The 19,697-nt window shown below is 39.7% G+C and overlaps 2 protein-coding genes across 2 annotated transcripts; both read left to right on the top strand.

Moving 5' to 3' along the window:
- Window positions 1-262: 262 nt before the first annotated feature.
- On the top strand, window positions 263-2,813 carry LOC147848629 (putative pentatricopeptide repeat-containing protein At3g47840). Its single transcript, XM_087338289.1, has one exon. The coding sequence runs from the start codon at window positions 282-284 to the stop codon at window positions 2,148-2,150; it is 1,869 nt and encodes a 622-aa protein (XP_087194415.1). The 5' UTR covers window positions 263-281; the 3' UTR covers window positions 2,151-2,813.
- A 10,940-nt stretch (window positions 2,814-13,753) lies between these two features.
- On the top strand, window positions 13,754-19,122 carry LOC147848628 (uncharacterized). Its single transcript, XM_087338292.1, has 7 exons — window positions 13,754-13,850; window positions 13,967-14,055; window positions 14,198-14,278; window positions 14,358-14,402; window positions 14,608-14,989; window positions 15,117-15,213; window positions 15,289-19,122. Exons 2-7 carry the CDS (start codon window positions 14,036-14,038, stop codon window positions 18,612-18,614), a joined length of 3,951 nt encoding a protein of 1,316 aa, XP_087194418.1. The 5' UTR covers window positions 13,754-13,850; window positions 13,967-14,035; the 3' UTR covers window positions 18,615-19,122.
- The last annotated feature ends 575 nt before the right edge of the window (window positions 19,123-19,697 follow it).

Raw genomic sequence — 19,697 nt, 5'->3', positions numbered from 1 at the left:
ATAGAACCTTCTTAAAGCATGCGGGACAAAAGACATTGTGAGGAAGAACCTAAACGAGATGAAAGGGAGGAAATGTAGGCACAAATGAAGAAGATCCATCAGAACTTTATGCATGAAGATCAATCACCCAAGACAAATCAGACTCACTCTACTAGCCTTCTTTATTATATATGTATGTTTTCACGCTTGAACAAAACAGAAAAGCAAGGGAAGAAAAGAAAGCAGAGAGAGGGGAACGTAAAGATGATCCAGAGAGGAAGATGACTAGGAATACAAGAAGAATGGCAGCCACTTCTACCTCCACCACCACCACCACCACTAATGATAACGGAAAAGGAAGGTGTATGTTTGCTGAGACGAGGCTCCTGTGCATGCACGCGAAGGAGGGGCGATTGTGGATGGCATGGGACGTGTTCAGATGCATGCCAGAATGGGACGTAGTGGCATGGAATGCACTGATTGCTGGATATGCTTCAAGCCATGATTATGCAACTACTCAATATGCATTGGTCATGTTCTCCCACATGCAAAAGAATGGCTTTGTTCCCGATGAAGGTACATTTGTGAGTGTTCTCAAAGCATGTGGCCATCTTGGGAACTTAAAACATGCTTATGATGTGCATTCACACATGATCGGGACAGGCGTCAATCAGGATGTCAGGGTATGTAACACGCTCATCCATGTGTATGCCATGTGCGGCAGCATGTGCGATGCTTGTGGAGTCTTCTTGTGTATGGCTCCATTTCACTCTGTTGTTTCATGGACAATCATCATCTCTGGCTATGCAAAGCTCGGCAAGGGTGAAGAAGCACTTTTCTTCTTCCACGACATGAAGGAAAGCACGCGTGTGCAGCCAGATGAAGTGACCTTTTTAACTGCTCTTCAAGCTTGTGCTATGGTTGGGGACCTTGGGGAAGGCAAACGAGTGCATGCTGATATCATGGGACGGAGTAAGATCAAGAAAACTATGTCAATCTGCAATGCTTTGATTGACATGTATGCAAAGTGCGGAAGCATGGGGCATGCCCTAGAAGTTTTCAATGAGATGAGTCAAAAGGATGTGATTAGTTGGACAGCCATAATTGTTGGGTATGTGAAACACAAGAGCTTTACAGAAGCACTCGATGTTTATGACAGGATGTGCCGAGAGGGTGTCATGCCAAATGAGGTCACCTTTCTAAGCGTTCTGAATGCATGTGCAGGCTTTCCAGACTTGGAAAGGGGTGAAATGATTCATGCATTAATTCTGAAAGCTGGTATTCAGTCAAATCTACAAATGGAGAGCGCATTAGTAGACTTGTATGCTAAGTGTGGATGTATGGGGAGTGCACGGGATGTCTTTGATAAATCAAGAGTGAGAGATTCTGTGTCTTCAAATGCAATGCTATGGGGACACATTCACAATGGGTCGATGGATGAAGCATACGAACTTTTTTGTCGAATGGCCGAGGAAGGCCTAGAGTCAGATATTGGTACTTTCCTCAATGCTCTTTGTGTTTGCATGAACTTAGCTTCCCTAGACAAAGGCAAAGAATTTCATGTACTCATTGCCAGCAGGGGGTTCCTTTCAGATCTTTGTGTTGGAACTGCATTAATTGACATGTATTGTAAATGTGGTGACTTGTCGAACGCACGAAAGGTATTCAATACCTGTCACCATAGGGATATGGTTCTTTGGGCCGCACTTGTAAGTGGGTATGCTCAACATGGAATGTACAAAGAAGCCCGTCAAACCATTGATAAAATGCAATCTGAGGGCTTGCAAATGAATGATGTATGTTTTCTTGAGCTCATCTCTGCATGTAGCCATGAAGGATATGTCGATGAAGGATATTCTTTGTTTTCTTCCATGTCTAGGCTCTATGAGATAAGGCCGCGATTAGAACACTACACTTGCATGGTTGATATGCTTGGTAGAGCTGGTCGCTTGGAGGAAGGATCATGTATGGTGGATGAAATGGCCTATAGACCGATGGCTGAGACATGGTTGGTTTTACTTGGGTCTTGCAGAATAAATGGCAACCTGAAGCTAGCGGAACACGTGTCAGAATGCATTTGGAAGTTGGATCCAAAGAACACTTCAGCCTTCCTACTTCTAGCAAATGCATATAATACTTTTGCTGAAGCCGAGATGAGGGGCATGGGTTGATTAAGGAGCGCATTGTCTTTTAAGAGCCTCTTGGTCTGCACATCATTATCATATCTAATGTATTTCAGGGTACATCACAAATTGGTTACTCTTGGATGAACTAGTCATGTGTGACACTAACATTGCTGGTGTATGCAATGCTATTGTTGTATATATGCCGGATGAACCTTGAACGTTTATCAGTTCAGAAGTGGCAAAGTAGTGGATGTCACTTTTGAGAGATGAATGAATCTTCCAATTAAGGTGTTGTGAATGGAATATTGTCTATAAGTGGATTCTCTTCATTGATTCAAGACTTGAAAGTGCCAGCATAGAATTGGACACATGAATGATTCTAGTGAAAGCTCACTTCAATGAAGTAGAAATCGCATTAAGGCTATTGCCCAACGGAAGTATCTCGTAACACTGATCTGGTTGTTGCTGCAGATTATATGTGATGAAGCGGCCTGATTCAGATCTACAGGGTTGAGATATAAAAGTATTTCAAATAGACATGTTGTCGATTTCATGTTCCAGTGTAGTACGAGATCTGGTGAATGATTTCAATGAAAATTAGATGCCTGTAATGAAAAACTAATGTGGATTAAAAGCAAAGAAAAATGGAATGCATCTGTAAGATTACTTACAGAGACTACCTAAGCAGATTTATTTATATTACCTGTCATCGAGCGACCTCTCAATGATGGTGAACTATGTTTCAATGACCCACTTGGGTGGGACCAGTGAAGCTTTGTCATACAGCATGTGCCCATAACTAACAGATTGAGGGAGATTGGATTCTATTAATTAGACCATGCTTGAAGGCTCCATCATGACCAATGATCCCAACCAGAAGCAGCAGTAGACAAAATATTGAACATCCATTTGAAAGAGGCCTGAAATTCCAAGAGAATGATCGTGAAAGAAATTATCTCTTCAAGAAGCAGGTTTAATTGAAATACTTTGTAATATTTTCCATGCACATGAACTCAGAACTTAACGGAAACACTTTCAATAATAATAGTGACGGCACATTGGCATTTAAGGATGATCAAGATAAAAAAATATTGTATGCAAACTTACCTTACAAAATCGAAAGATAAGAGTGTGAAACCTTGTTACAAGGTGGAGCTTTGCCTTGTACTATAGAGGTGGGGTAAGCATAATCATAAGAAAACACTGTGTAGAAATGTTCATGCACAAAAAAATGAAAACCGAAAACACTTGAAAACCAAAACCAAATTGTGAAACTACAGTTTTAATGGTTTAAATGTTTGGAAGTCTCTAAAACTGTTTGGTTTGGGCTTGGATTTTTTGTAATGGTTTCGGTTTAAACAGTTTTGTGATTCGGTTTACATTTCAATTTTTCTAAACGGTTGAGTTTGACACTTTTGGACTGAACTATTGTTGATTGCAAATCAAACTCTACACATTATATAGGATTAGCTCAAAAAACTCATTTCTACACCATTCTTTTGCATCACATATTTAAGTTATAGACTAGATTAGCCGATTCAATGAATAATAAGAATTCCAACCTTAATGCAAAATACATTTGTCAATAAAGATAAGCGAGTGCTTTGGTAAAACATAAAGAAGATGGAAAATAAATTCTCCACTAGTATACGGGAAAAAGAAAAAAAGGTATCATGTCGTTTTTCATGTGAGACTAAACCTCAATGCGAGGTGAAAGCAAAGAATGTAATGTTGAGATATTCCGAAGATGTAGACAATTGAATGGAGATTGTTTGAAGAAGCTAAATCCTTGAATTTGGCCTTGACCAAAGATTAGACAATTGTGAGCTATCTAACGGTTCAGGTGCTCAAGTTCTTTTGTTGCGGAGGAAATCAACATTGCTTAAGCTAGTCGTGCAAAATCTATATAACCAGCCCAAAGATTTTCCAAAACCTTTGCAAGGAAATTTGGGTTTAAATTGTTGTGCATATTTTATCTATGAATGTTTTGTTTAGTAGGTAGCTCCATAATAAGTGTAATGTTGTTTTTTATTCTCCACCACATTGAGCACAACACAGTAAAGCGATCTTTCTCTTTTGAAGATTCAACCCAATTGGAAGCAAACCCACTAAGTATATATTCATTTAATTAGTGGCACTTAGTAGTTAACATGTGATGGTAATATACCTTGTCACTTTGCGATTACAAGGGTCACATTTCCAAACACCGTTTTCTTGCCGTCATGCAAGAGAGGATGTCAATCACTTTGAAGCATTCCAACAAAGTGAACTAGCTCGGGCAAATTTTCTCCCTTCTTTGCCAACACCCGTATCTAGCCTCGTTGAACAGTGTGCGAGAATCCAGAAACCTTGGTGTGGAGGATCGTCTATGTCATCTCCCAGAAATTCATGTGCTCAACATTTGCAAATTATCATCGTCTTGACTCATCACTAGAAAGACCCAAATTTCGAGTTGGAGATATGACTTTTATGATGTAATGACCACTAGGTCTTGCAACAAGTTGGATTATCAATGTCTCGGTCCATATATAATCACTAACTAGATCAATGTCGTTTTTCATCTTGATATCCCTCCCCATATGCTTCTTCATCCAATGTTTGATGTATCACCCTGGGAACCTTATGCTTCGAACTCTATTCCATGTTGTGTTGTTCCTTGTCCACCTTTTATTGAGCTTGATGAAGGTCCAAAACATGAGGTGGAGACCATTTGGGACTCCAAAGTTGTGCATAACAAATTGTATTATTTTGTTGATTGGTAGGGTTATACGCTTGTGGGGTAAACATGGAAACTTGTTGAGAATCCCACTAATGCCACAAAACTTGTAGCTTAATTTCATCGTCGATATCTAAATAAGCCAAGTCCTAGTTCGTGCATTGTGACTCGTGGAACTCGTCGACAAAGAAAGGGGATAAATTTATGAACATTTACCAAAACTCTAAACTCATGGTCATATATATTCATTGAAACATGTTCGCGTTCAGAAGTGGAAGGATCACGATCAATTGGAAGGATAAGGAATATTCCATTTGATTTCAGGGTTTTTTTAACCATCTCACAAAACATGTGATACCTGTATCACATGTCCTCAAAGACTCAATGGAAAAGCTTAAAATCTCCCCATGTCATAAAATTGAAAATTCACAAAATTAGGCAAATGTCACAAATTTACGTCATATTTTTTACCGTAAAATTAACAGCTCATGTTGTTTATAAGTTATAACAATCAATATTCACAAGGAGCAATTGATTTAAAACAATTAACTTTTATATCATTCGAGTTCTTACAAGCTTATATTATTAACCATTCATGCCAAAAATACAATCAAGAGTTATTCCTCTCATAAGAATCACTACTATAGAGCCTAATATACAATGGTGACTCATCCTCCTCCTCATCAGATGTATTAATCAAAGCATTGTCTTCATCTAAAAGCAAATGTTGTATCTCCAAATCATGTGTAGAAGATCTGGTACGCCTTCGATCTAAAAAGCGTTGTAGACTTGGCAATTTCAAATTTATTATGTCTATTATTTACTTCCTTAAACATCCAACTTTTCTCAATGTAAAGTCGTACACAATGGTATCCACCTCTTGCATGTCAAGGGTCTATGTGTAATGAATATTTCTCTTCCGCTTTCTATTTCCTCTTGACGTTGGGCATTCTATCATCTCCAATGTATACTTGCCTGTAAATGCATTATTGCTTTTAGTGTTGTACCAATGCAGCTTTGTAGACTTTATCTGATTTTGGTTTTCATGCATCACCACGTCCAATACTTTACCAATCTAAACTTGGTGCCCCATGTCATTGTCATTTGTAGGTATGGCAATTAACATTCCAACCTTTATTTCTTGTGTGTTTCCTTGCCAACGAGCTTTAGCTGCTTTTGTCATCCTTGGTCCCACATAAATGTCTCGCTATTGTTGATGGAGCAAGTTGTCAAGATCCGCATTAGGTGCACGAGGTGGCGTTTGAGAATTAGGCATGTGTTGTATGGACCACCACGTAAATAGTATTTGCAAGGGCCAAATACCATTGAAGGAATTATCAATAATTTCTTGTTGATCACTAAAGAACATGTCCCACCTTGAGGTAGATTGTGGTACAACATACTTCTTTGCAGTATCAATGTGCTTCCTTTTGTCCTGTAAGACTTGCATCCCAAAGTTCCTTTGTCCATCTACCAAGTCATTGTGCATTTCCTTTTTAGTCTCAATCGGCATTTGTTTTGCACCATAACCAATAGTTACAGATGGCATATGAAGCAAGAACTGGCAACCACCTTCTAGCTCCCACTATGGGGAAGATGAATATTGCTTTGCATGCAACAATGTACAACCACTTATATCATTTTTCTTTATCAAGAATACATTATTGAAGCTAATATTGTTTAGTTGGGTTAACACTTTCACATTCTTATCCCCGCCATCTGCTATGTATCTCTTAAAGTCGTATATCTCCTTTAAGTGGATCACATTCGGATGTGGCGTATATGCATCACAAATGACATCAAATAACTTCGGTAATGTGAGAACATCATATCAAGACAATTGTCTACAGAATGTACTGAACATCTGATCAATATGGTCATGTGTGTGACCAACCAGAACAAAGTTAACATTAACTTTCTTAAACACTCCTTGTTTCACCAACATGCTCAAATATCCGAAGATAGTTGAATTCTTGTTCTCCCTAGTAGTGTTGTCCAATTGAATGCAGAGAACAGGGGGCAATGGGTGTCCCCAATTCATCAAAACCCTTTGAATCACAATAATTGTTAGGTTGGGGTTGTTGTGGACATTTGGGTAAGTAATGAAGATGTGAGGTTTACTTGTCCCATTATAACCCAAACAACCTACCAAGTGCATTTGAACTGGACATTCGTCGTTGACATCTTTCGGAAGCCTCCTAAGGTGAGGCAAAACACGTCTTCTTCTGGTCCATACCGTCAATCATGAGACACATATATTTCTCTGGTTTCTTCAACGACTTCTCTTTGTGATGCATCACTTTTTTCCGCTCTAGGGCTTGCGCTTCTCGATGGTCCTACAACAACTTTTTATTGATGTCCTTCTCCTTTGTTGTTTTGGCACCTTTAGCCATGCTCTTCAGGTTTGCACAAATAGAACAATACCCCATGCGTACTTTCCGAGGTATAACAACATTAGTGAATTGTGTTGATCACAATCTTGTGAACTAATTGTAAGTGACATATTTATCACTTGATGTTAACATATCCGATCTGTAGGCATCATATACTTCTCTTCCTGTGTAATTATATGAAAGATGCAACCAATGGGCCCAACCTTGGAAATTTGGTGGGTCGTGAAAACACTGCAGTTGCTATCTCGGGGGTTTTGGTGGCCCCAACCTTGGAATTTTGTCAAAGAATTTATCAAGATGTGTGACGTTTGTGCCTGCTCCAACGTGGCTCACCATCGTCCATATGGCCTTCTCCACCTGCTTCCACTTCCTAGTCCACCATGGGCGTCTCTCTCGATGGCCTTTATAACCGATCTCCCTCAGGTTGGTGGCCATGACATGGTGTTAGTGATCGTCGATCGGTTTTCGAAGATGGCTCACTTTGTCCCATGCTCAAAAACCACTTCGGGGGAGGAGAGGACGGATCTTTTTCGGAAAAATGTTGTTCGTCTACACGGCTTACCTGAGGATGCCACCTCTGATCGAGGTCCTCAATTTATCTCCCACTTTTGGCAACGACTTCTGCAAACATTTGGGACTTATGTGAACTTGACAACAGCCAAACTGAAAGAGTCAACCAAATCCTTGAACAATACCTTTGGTGTACAATAAGCTACCAACAAGAGGATTGGGTGGACTTCCTTGCCATGGCAGAATTTGCCTACAATAATAGTATCCATGCATCCACTAAGGTTTCCCCATTCTTTGCAAACTATGGGTTCCACCCTCGTTTCAAAATTTCCATTCCTGCGATTTTTATCAATCTGTCGGCAGAGATGTGTGCTCGCAGTTTACAAGATGTCCATTGTGACCTCTCCCTTGAGCTATGTGTTGCTGGAAAACAATATCAGGATCACGCTAACCATCATCGCTTGGCTGCACCACCCTTTGCAGTCAGTGACATGGTTTGGTTGCTACGCTGCCACATCTCCACCACTTGTCCCTACACGAAGCTAGACTACAAAAAGCTAGGCCCCTTCCGTATCATCGAGTGAATCAACCCAGTTGCATTCCGGTTAGCGCTTCCCCCAACATTTAGGATTCACAATGTTTTCCACATCTCTCTCCTTGAACTATACCATCCTTATACCATCCTTCTGGAATTCCGTAACGACAACCTCCTCCACTGCCACTCGTGGAATTATCGACAAGGGAGGAGTACGAGGTTGACCAGATCCTCGACTCCCGCTTGTGGTGACAACGACTTCAATATTTGGCCTTATGGAAAGGTTACCCCATTTCGGATGCCACGTGGAAACCAGTTACACATTTACAAAATGCTCACGTGGTGATTCGAGCTTTTCATCAATTGTACCCATAGAAGCCGGCCACGGATCTTCGGAGGCGGCCTGAGGGGGAGGATAATGCCATAGACATATGCCACACTACGGTGGAAGGTACGAATTGAACCAAGACCTCCTGGTCTCCATTGGGCAACCCTACCAACTAAGCTACATCCATTTATGCATCCTTGTATTAAAATCCAACTTCATGTATGGTAGATTGAACATTGGAAGTTCTTAGCTTGCATGCATTCTCTATTCCTAGCTTGCTTACATGCATTCTCTTTTCCTAGCTTGCATACATGCATTCTTTATTGCTAGCTTGCATACATGCATTCTCTATTCCTAGCTTGCATGGATCTTCATGCATTCTCTATTCCTAGCTAGCATACATATCTCTACCTTCTTGCATAAATACTCAGGTGCACCTTGATTCTAATTAAGGTGAACAACACCAGTTACAGAATCATAAGTCGAGCTCTTGTTCTTTCTCTCTCTCCTAGTTCTTAGTCTCATCTCGATTCTACTCTATTATACTCGTTCGTGACAGACCTAACCATTGAGGAAGCAACAGATGACATGAAGTTGTCTCTATGGAGAACGATGCAAGGAATTAAGGATGAGCAGCTACTTGTGTCTATTTTGTCACGGGTCGTGGCCAAAGAGCTTAGCCTAGAAGCAATGGTCATTGAGCATTTGCAAACAGTGAAGTTGACCAATTGATACTACTAAATGATCCATGTACAATAGTAGTGGATGAGTTGTGATTGCATACAACAATGCAGTTATAGGACAACCTTGCCATAATGATTTGGCTAAGCTCCATGATTCACCCTCGATACTGCATGAAGATGTGCTAGACTCATAAAGCCAATAGATTACTTGAGACATTTCGGATCAAATCCTAGGTTGACCATTGTGGTTGCCACAAAATCCCATTGGATGGTGTCAAAGGCCTTTTCAATGTCAATTTGCATGAGCAATACATCTTGTTTCGTGTATTTGGAATCCTCCATTCCAATATAGGCATTAGCAATATTATCTATAATCTGCCTTCGAGGAATGAATCCATACTGGTTTACGTGGACGCCTCCCAACAAATTGTCCTTAATACGATTAGCAATTATCTTTGCAATAAGTTTATAGATCATTGGCATGAGAGTGATTGGTCGCCAATCCAAAAAAGATTCACATAGTTTCTTTTTGGGTATTAATTTGACCAAACCTTCTTACCATGGGACGGGCATATCCCATTGTTGCCAAGCATTATTTGCCATGGATAGGATTAAATTCTTAAGGACATCCCAAAATTCTGCAATGAACTCTAATATAATACCATGCCAACCAGACGCTTTGCCTTTCCTGAGGCCCTTCCAAGCCTCCAAAAGCTCCTCCATTGTGAATGTTGCATCCAAAGCAATAGCTTTATCAACACAAATAGTGGGTTGAACTAGTGACAAGAATGTATCTTTGTCCTATTTAACTACATCTGTAACAACTACATTGTTCTCAAAGATGTGTGAGAAGTGAGTTACACGTTGTAGATTCTTGTCTGTTGTTAAAGCTGATGCATCTTTCTTTGATGTTATTGCAGATAGAGCAGCTTCCTTGGCTATGTCAAGTCAGTTTGTAGTCCACAAACCATCACCAATTTTGATGAATTTAATGGATAATTCCTTTTGGCGTATAAGATGCAACCTTTTGAAGAAGGATTTAGAAGAGCATCCTTTGTCTTTCAATGGAATCTGTCTTGACCTAACTTGCCATTTTTCTAATTTATTTTTGTCACGTAGCATCAATGTGGGTTTGGCCATACACAATGCATCCTCTTCATGTAAAGTCAAAGATCTTCTATTTGCTAACCCCGTTAGGGCTTGACAAGTAAATTTGGCTTGTTGAGTGCAATCTCTCTGTCTTCAGACATACCACTTCCCATACTCTTGTATTATTGTTTGTAATCTATGTATAAAATGTACCCACGCTATATCAACATCTATGTTGACTTCTACTTAAAGAGGATGTATTATGTCATAGACCATCCTCTTGAAGAGATCATGCTTGAGGTAGTTGTTGTTAATGAGCATAAATCTCTTCCTTTGGAGATGCACTTCATAGGAATGATTCCCAAAATGAAGGTCTAGACAGACAACCACATCATCTGACAACTGCAAAGCATGGTCTATTTGCATTGTATATGTGAAATTTTCATACTGACTTGCATAGTATGAGGAGTTGGTGGTGTGATGAAAGGTAAACCCATGAACATGTGGGTGCGCCATTTTCCATAAATCAACCCAATCCAATGAGCTTTGCATATTACACCACTGACCTTGTTCCTCTCTCAACATATGTGAGTGCCCACTAGTGTTATCACCTGCATTTGGAGAGTTGTTGAAATCTCCACATAAGCACAAATGTCTTGCCAAAGTAAAGCTCTATCCCTTGCGGCATTCGGGGCATATATTCCAACAAAATCATATGTCTCGCCATTTATCATTCATTGCACAACCATCCACCTCCCACGTTGATCATTATAGGCAACCGTAGGATTTAGCTCATGTTTTATGACGATAAGCACTCCAGATGTTGTACCTTGATCTTTATAGAATATGTCAAAACCTCCAAATGAACCAACTTGACCATTGAATTCAACTTGTTTATGTTCTTGAACACAAATTACATCGGCTTGAGAAGAGGTAATATAGCTCCAAAATAGTTTCCCCCCTGTTCTAACACTCGATATATATATGGTCCTCTATGCTCGGCGCTTTACAACCGTTTCTCCTTAATACTCGGCTCCCTTTGTTCGACTATTAGTGCTCGACTCCCTTTGCTCGTTTGACACAGTGCCCACTTGTCCCACCGGTTAACACCTACCACTCAAGGACTAAGCACATATAGAGGAGATACCATTGGCTTAAGGAGAGGGTAGAAGAAAAAGATTTTGCTCTGATAAAGATCCACACGGAGGAAAACGGATCGGATATGCTAACGAAGGTGTTGTTGGTAGAGAAGTTGAACATGTGTCGGCAAAGGGTTGGACTAACAAAGTACCCCATACTAGAGTGAAGGGGGGTTTATTAGGAAATAGGCCCCTCTGGATGGGAAGAGAGTACGACTTGGATTGGAGTTTGAAGAACAAGAACCAGGTGTAAAACGAAGAACTGGATCAGATGGGTTTGAAGGAGAGACCAGATCCGGAGCAGGACCGACTGGAAGACATTTGGTCGGATATGGAGAGGTATCCAAAAGTAATCATATTTGTAAATATGTTTTGGTGCACCTACAACTCGTTATATTTGTAAATAGTCCATAGTATGTATTAGTATAAATACATCTAGGGCAAATCATTATGAGAGAGTTGTAGTAGGATTAGTGAGTGTAACTAGTGTGTAGGAGAGAGAGAGAAAGAGAGTTGTAACTCTTGTAGCCGTATGTGGACGAAGAAGAACTCAAGGTTGTTGCCTTGGAGTTTCTTGTTGTATATTCCTCCCACTATAGTAATTACTCGGAGTTTGTGGACTCCCATAGTTTTTCCCTTTTAGGGTTTTCCACATGAAAAGATCTTGTGTCTCTATACTTTCTTTTCTTGTGTATGATTGTCTTGATCTCTGCGTCTCTCATTTGCACGTGTTGACCGGTTATGGCCGGCTTCATATTTCACAATATTCATAATAGAATATCATATGCAACAAACCAATGTCGGAAATCGAAATTTTGGTGGCAAAGTGGTGTCAAAAATCAACAAAAAAGTAGCCAACCAAGCAAAGGGGAATTTAGAGCAATTATGCATGAAAAAGGATGGGAAATGAAGAGAAAGAGATGCCATTGAGAGAGAGAGAGAGACATTAGTAAGGTTGGCTAATGGCCAGGAGGTGGTGGATTGAACCCCTAAATTCTAGGGTGGTATCTAGTGAATTGAGAGATATGTATGAAGTAACATAAGAGAGGTGAGAAAATTGGTTTTGAACCCAAGACGTAGTAATTGTAGTGTAACAACTTACCACTTGGGTAAGCTAATTACGATAAAAAAGAAAAAAAGAGAGACTATATTTATAAAAAGTAGATACATAGATTGATAAGAGAGGGCTCTTCTCTTCATATTTGCACCAAAAGGAATTTCCCATGAGAGTTTTAAATAAATATGGGAATATTTATAACTATAGGAAAATTTGGGCCTTCATTCTGACATTTTTATGGAATAAATGCATGTCAAGATTGGCAAGTTGCTATTGAATCAATGGTAAGAATGAACATGAAAAAGCAACACTTTGTTATGCCCTTAGTGTGTGCAGTACAACAAACAATGTACATGAAATGTGGGGTACTTATCTAGCCATTAGGTTGAATGCATTGGCTTATAATTTATTCGCAATCAACAACCTTGTGGTGGGCAAATCATTTCTAAATGAGATATACGGTCTTTCGTTCAAATGGAATAATAAAAACTCAACATTAAAGATGCAATTGGAAAAAGGGCAATATAATTTTTATCTCTTCATAAGGTATTGTCATCCACATGTTGCTTATACTTGTTGAAGCTATCTAAAATGGAGCACCAAAATCTTTAAGACCAAGATGACGATATTATAACTTTTTGTCATGCGAGCGAGTAGGGCATCTTCGTGAGTGTGAGTCAATAATGGTTGTTGTTTTTACAACTCTCATATGCAATACCGACTTAATCCAACTAGGTCCACGACCAAAGGTCATTGTCAACTAAGGCATTATGTATGCAAGTTCAAGGGTACTTGTCGGTCATCAAAGAGCAGCTCATTCTATGGACATCTCGCAAGTTGCAACGAGTGGGATATGAGGTTTCGTGAGTCATGACTATATACATACATACATATTAAGATTAACCATCGATCGATCAATCGATCCAATGGTTCTCCATTCCATCTCTCGCTCGCTCTTCTTTTTAAGACTTGTCCTTCTAACAACAAAAATGTGCTAAAACCCTCCCTCCCCTCCCCTGCTATTTCAAAGAAACAACTTCTTCTCGTTGGATTGGAGGCTGGAGCCCTAAAACCCTACACCCTCCCAATTCATTCCATCTCTCTGTCTTACCTCCCCCGCTAAGAGAAAGGCAATGCCACTCTACTACTATCTTTTGCTGAGGAGGGATGTAGGATCTTGTCTGTAGCAGCACAAGAAGCCGGACGATGCTCTAGCTTCTGCAGTTCCTCGCCATAGCAGAAACGGAGACAGGCTGACAGCGTTCACAACCAACTCTTCATTTTAGTGCATCCATGTAAACCTTTTTCTTTTCTTTTTCTTTAGTGTACTCGAAAAAATGGAATATAGTCTTCTTCATTAGATTTGCCTAATGTACGCTGCCTCAATAAAATGTTATGGTGAATGCATAAGCCCCAGGTTTCATGATTCACAACTGCTCCACTTAAACAGGAGTATTTTTTCTATTAGCGCGTACACCCGATGGCTGCCACTGAAAGAAGGTGATCCTCTGCTCCACCCAAAGAGAATAACATAGTATAGAAGTAGCAGCACTAGCTCATTATAGACCTAGGAAGATAAGGATGGAAAAAGCTCACGCGACCTAAACTTACCATTTGAAATATGCTTTCTTTTCTTTTGCAGAGTGGGTTCAGTTAGGAGGGGTATGACACTGCTCGGCAGAATTCCAACTGCCCCCAAACCCATCAATTTGCCCAGTCAAAGGTGAAATTTGATAGATCCTTTGTTTTTTCATAAGAACGAATTTGGGTTTGTTTTACACTTAATATGGAATTTGCTGTAGGTTGGAGAATCAAGGACTGGTACCAGAAGTGAATATTGTGCCAAAGTATGTTATTTATCTTAGTCTTCTCCCTCAAAATCTTCTTAATATTCGTTTTCGTAGTAATTATAACTTTTATTGATAATGGTAAGATATTTTGTTTACATTTTCAAACACGTATTCTTTCTCAAACCTTTGTAATATCTGTAACTTTTTAGATTTTATTGTCGAGATACATTGTTTACATTTTCAGCGATGTTTGACATCGCAGGGGCACATTTAGTTGGGGCAGTACAAGTCGATTGGCTTGTGTTAGTGGAAACATTGGTAAAAATGGGATGGGTGCAAAGGCAGAAGGTATTGTGGCTTCAAAGAAGGAAGGAGAGAGATGTGTGGTTGAGAAGTCCACCTGCCACTCGTCGACTGAGAGCTATATCTCACCCCCTTCTTCTGCTGGTATTAATGGATCTGATGTTGCCAGCAACATATCTTTCAATTCCGTAAGTTCTGAATCTTGGGATGATGGTATAAAGGTGTATCCTAGATCCACTTCAGACAGTGAATCAGGATGCTTAATTAAGAATGTGAAGCACCTGATTCAGTCAACCTCGGGTGCAGAAAATACTGGAGATGGTTTGGACAGCACAAAAAAGGTATGGATTTGTACAGCTATGCCTAACCCATTGGAGTGTGGCTATGTTAAAGATGTTTTCTGTTAAGTGCAGCCCATTTTCCAGTCCAAAATTGTTCTCATGTATAGTCCTTCTCTGAGGAGTGCAGTTGGAAGACTCCTCAAAATCTCAGGCATATTCTTCTAGTCCTGTCAATACATTGGTGCAAAGAAATGAACAAGTTTCAGATCCACCACTAGATTCAAGTGAGTCTTTCTGCTCTTACATAATCTAAATCATTTTGATGTTTCACTTATGTATTGGATGATTTATTCCTACAGGCAATGATGGAGGGAAAAGAGGAGACGCCAAACCACACCCAGGCTGTAGTGCCTCCGCTGATGATGACAGTAATCGCTCTCCATTATTAGGGCCTGGTGTTCCTCTTTCAGGCACTCAAGGGATGCCTTGTGGACCTGGGGCTCCTTTTCCCCAGCTTGACGGATCTTACAGTATGACAGGCATGCCAATTTACAGTGGTGCGAAAGATAAGGAGATAGTCTTCATCCACATGTATGAACATCCTGGTTTTTATGGAGGCTACTTTCCTTACTCAGGATTCCCGGAGAATTATGGCAGGCCCGTTATGTACGGGCAGTTCCCTTTGCAATTTGGACAAATTGAGCATTTTTTTGTCCCTGGACATGGGATACTGGATGGAGGGTCACAAGTATCTGTTCCCTTCTTTGTTGAACAACCTGCGTTTGCACCATATGCACATGACACTCGTGAGGATCATTGGGCATATCGGAATTTCAGGGATAAAGACTTCCACTGTGGTGAGGTTGAAATGCCCCCAATGATTTCGTCTGCCTTCGGAACAAGGCCTCCTTTATCTAATTATGGCATGCAAAAGAAGGCAGGGAGAAGGAAGACTACAGATCAAAGTGGTAAAGGATTTTCTGCAAAGTCATCCACTTTTATGCCATTGCCAGAGAAGAGAGTTACATTTTTGACAAAAGCGTCTCGTCATGAAGTAATCATTAACAATTTCCATGAAGAAAGTCAAGATAGTGTGACTGAATCAGCAGTAGTGTCACTTAATTCAAATGATGACCATGCACAGAGAAGATCACGAGCGGTCCTGGGTAAGATTGCTGAAGGTGAAACCATAATAAATGATGCTGCAGATATCCATAAGCTACCAACCTCTAATAACATTGATCTACCTCAACCAGATGATATGCATACCCCAGTTGGAGAAGTAAGCTCCAAGAACGTAGTATCCTTAAAAAAGAAGCCATGTTCTGCAGCATTAGAAACTGTAGAATCTCATCTGCCAGTGTTACCTTCCATTATGTCAGCATTGGATTCTTCAGCGGAGGACAAAGACTCATGTAGGATCCCATCTAAACTAGAAAGTTTTAATGCTAGTGCTAGAAATTCATCTATTTCTTCTACTGATTGGCTGTATCCTGCCTCATCCGCCAACTCAAAATCGGATGCCCAGTCTGAGGACCCAAAAGACAAAACTGTCAGGGAAATGAACTGTTTTCATGATAGAGTTGGCTTTGTATCCCACAATGATGCAGTTGAGAATGCTAAGATCCAGGAATCTTCACATTATGCCATGAATGATTTTGGACAAAAGAAGAATGATGCTTTGGACAAATGCTTAAAGCAATGGAAACCAAGGGGGACTGGTGTCTCGGATGGAAATGGCAGTATTAGGCGACGATGCAAACAATTTACTGTGAAGTCTCAAATGGGCCATAAAATATTTGTGCCAAAAGTAAAAAAGGCTATAAAAAATAGGATTAAGAACAATAATAGTGATGATCTTTCTAATATACAGAACTCTAGTACTGAAGTTCTAATACCTCAATCAACTAGTTGTTGGAATAATGGTGTTTCATCAGGCAAGTCTTTAAAGGAAGCTTATGGCTCTACGTCAGCAACAACATGTACACTCACTAAAAAAACAGTTGATGATATTACCTTATTTGAAGACAGTAAAACATATAATGACACTTGTGGATCTACTCCAGGAACATTAGGTACACTGCCTGAAATAGCAGTGAAATCTATGAGCTTTGCTAAGGAAAAAAATTCATCTAAGCCTAGTCGATTGCACATTACAAAGTTGAAGGAAGCTTGTGGTTCTACATCACGTATGTCAGGTGAAAGAGCATTGAAAAACACTGCTCTGTCTGAGGATAGTCAATTGTCAGTGCCTGGTCATTTACACAGTAAAAAAGCTAAGGAAGCGTGTGGTTCTACACCAGGAACAGCAGGTGCACTATCTGTAAGGTCAGTGGAAAACACTGCCTTAGCTAAGAATGCTCAATCAGCTATGCCTAGTGGTTTCCACAGCACAAAATCTTCAGGTTTGTTGGTTCCTGATAACCAAGCTAGGAATATGAAGTGGAAAAAGGTCCATAAAACTGGAACAAATGATTTCCATAAAACTGCATCAGAACAATTGATAAAAAGTGAGGGGCAAAGCAAGAATACAAGGAAAGATTCTGGAAAAGAAGGAAAATGTACTTTTAAGGATCTCAAAGGGTCAGAGCTACTGTCTAGTCTGGTGACCGATAATGGGAAACAAAGCTCCGAACGGTATTCTATACGAATTACACAGAGCAAGAAAATCTTCCTACCAAAAGTGCAGAAGCTTTTGAACCATAACCATGTTGACATACATGGGACAGACATTCCCTCGATGGCAGAATCCTCCACTGAAATCATTTTGCCACAAACAGATATTTTAGAAATTAACGTGGATATTGAAAATCCAGAAGAGATTTATGAAGAAATGTTCTTGAGCGAGGCAGAGAGTAAGATTACTGGTGCTGAAAGTGAGGAGAAAGACGTCAAATTGCTGGCTTATAAAACAGATAGTTCTTTGTGTACAGGTAATGCAAAGGCAGTCCTGAAAACTGCTGCCAGCATCTGTCAGGACAAAATAGCCAAACCTGGTAAAAGCCAAGAGCACTCTGAAAATCAAATGGAAAATAAGATTCATGAATTTGCTGCTTTTGTAGCTGGTTTCAATGATATCATTGTGAGACCTAGTAAAAGTCAAGAAGACTTAAAGAACCAGAAGAAAGGCGGATGTGAGCAAAGAATAGTGCAGAAAAAACCTAGTTCTGCTGTACTTGAATCCAGTAAAAGTTGGAAACATTTAAAGAATCCTGTCAAAGTGCGTGAACAAGAACAAAAAGGCACGTGTAACAGATTTTCTGGAGAGGGGATATTAAAAGTGCCCAATACCATGCCTAGGAAATGGAAAGTCAAGCAACAGAATGAAACTAATCTGGGTTGTAAAGTATTCATGCCAAAGACTTTAAAGCAGAATAATGCACCCAAAAACTCCAGGGGCTGTGTCATGGTGTACTCTCCAGCAAAATCCAACATTGAGGCTGGATCAGTAGGTAAAACAGAACTACCTGTGTCAGATAGTTCACACCCTGTTATCTCTCTGAATGTAACTGGTTTAAAGGATGAAAAAAATGCAGTTTCATTATCCACTTCCACCAAGAAACACTTGGAGAGTCATAAGATGAAAGATTCTGCACATGAATTGAAGAGTGGATTCCACAAACATCAAACAGAATGGAGACCAAAAATGCATTTGTCATGCATGTCAAACAAAACAGCAACATGAGCTGCTCAAGCCAGCACTTGGCAGGAGGGATTTAAATTAAAAATGCATCAGTGGCCAACAAGATCCAAACATTTTTGAAGGCATAGACGAAAATAATATTAGTAATGCGGCATAGGCATTCCTTAATAGAGTATCTAGCTTCATGCAGTAGTTGAGGTCTGGCAGGAACATTAAGGTATCTATCTATATACTTAGGCTAGCTATTCTGTTTATTTATTCTTTTTGTGATATTGGGCCCTAGATGCAGTGATGCATGATGTAAAGCAGCAATAGAACTGGGTAAAGCTTATTATGACCCATGTGAGCTGGAATCTAGAAATTGTATATTCTTAAATAATAGGGTACTTGAGCTTTCCTCACAATTTAGGGTATTAATATAGATGATTGTTTAGAGTAAACTGGAACATTCAAGTTCAAGTTACTTGGTGTTGAGGGTTTGATATTTAGATGATAGTTCATATTTGTAGCAATTTAGCAATTTTAACTAAGTTCATGGTTTTCCTTGTTCTTTAATGTCTATATAGTGAAATGTTTTTCCCCTTCTGGTGTATCTTGAAACCAGCATTATCAAAGACGTTAAACATGACCTCTTCATATCATTACAGCTATAGTTATCTTTGATGATTTAGGACAAATTTCCCATTAGGGATAGAAGAACTGATGGTGGTTGATAATTTAGTATAGTTGATGTTGGAGTATCAGGTGGATTGGCCTACATTTATTGGGCTTGCATCACACTGTTCAATCACTCATTTTGTAAATTGGTGATTATAAATATTAGTATTTGCTGATCAGATAGTTCTGACTTCCTGCATAGTCACGATTGGCTGGTTCAGTATCGGTACGCTTGTTGGTCATTTTAGAATGGCATGAAGCCTGGCTTGTTGGTCATAAGAATTTGTTAAACTGGCTTTTGTCCTCTTGTTTGTAATTGTAACTAATTCTGTGCTGAAACGTCCTATACACTATTTGAGGGAATTAAAATTCCTGGCCCTTGACATTGGTATGACAAAAGATATTTGAGTTTCTTGTCTCATGATGGTCTAGCTAGGAAAACAGAGGTGGAAATGGTGTCCTAAAAAC

Source organism: Azolla caroliniana, unplaced genomic scaffold, assembly GCF_043228905.1.
Source record: "Azolla caroliniana isolate FFs.n. ecotype wild unplaced genomic scaffold, voAzoCaro1.0.p SCAF_291, whole genome shotgun sequence".
NCBI lineage: Eukaryota > Viridiplantae > Streptophyta > Polypodiopsida > Salviniales > Salviniaceae > Azolla > Azolla caroliniana.
The sequence above is the reverse complement of the archived record's forward strand: the minus strand, read 5'-3'. Positions and strand labels throughout refer to the sequence as shown.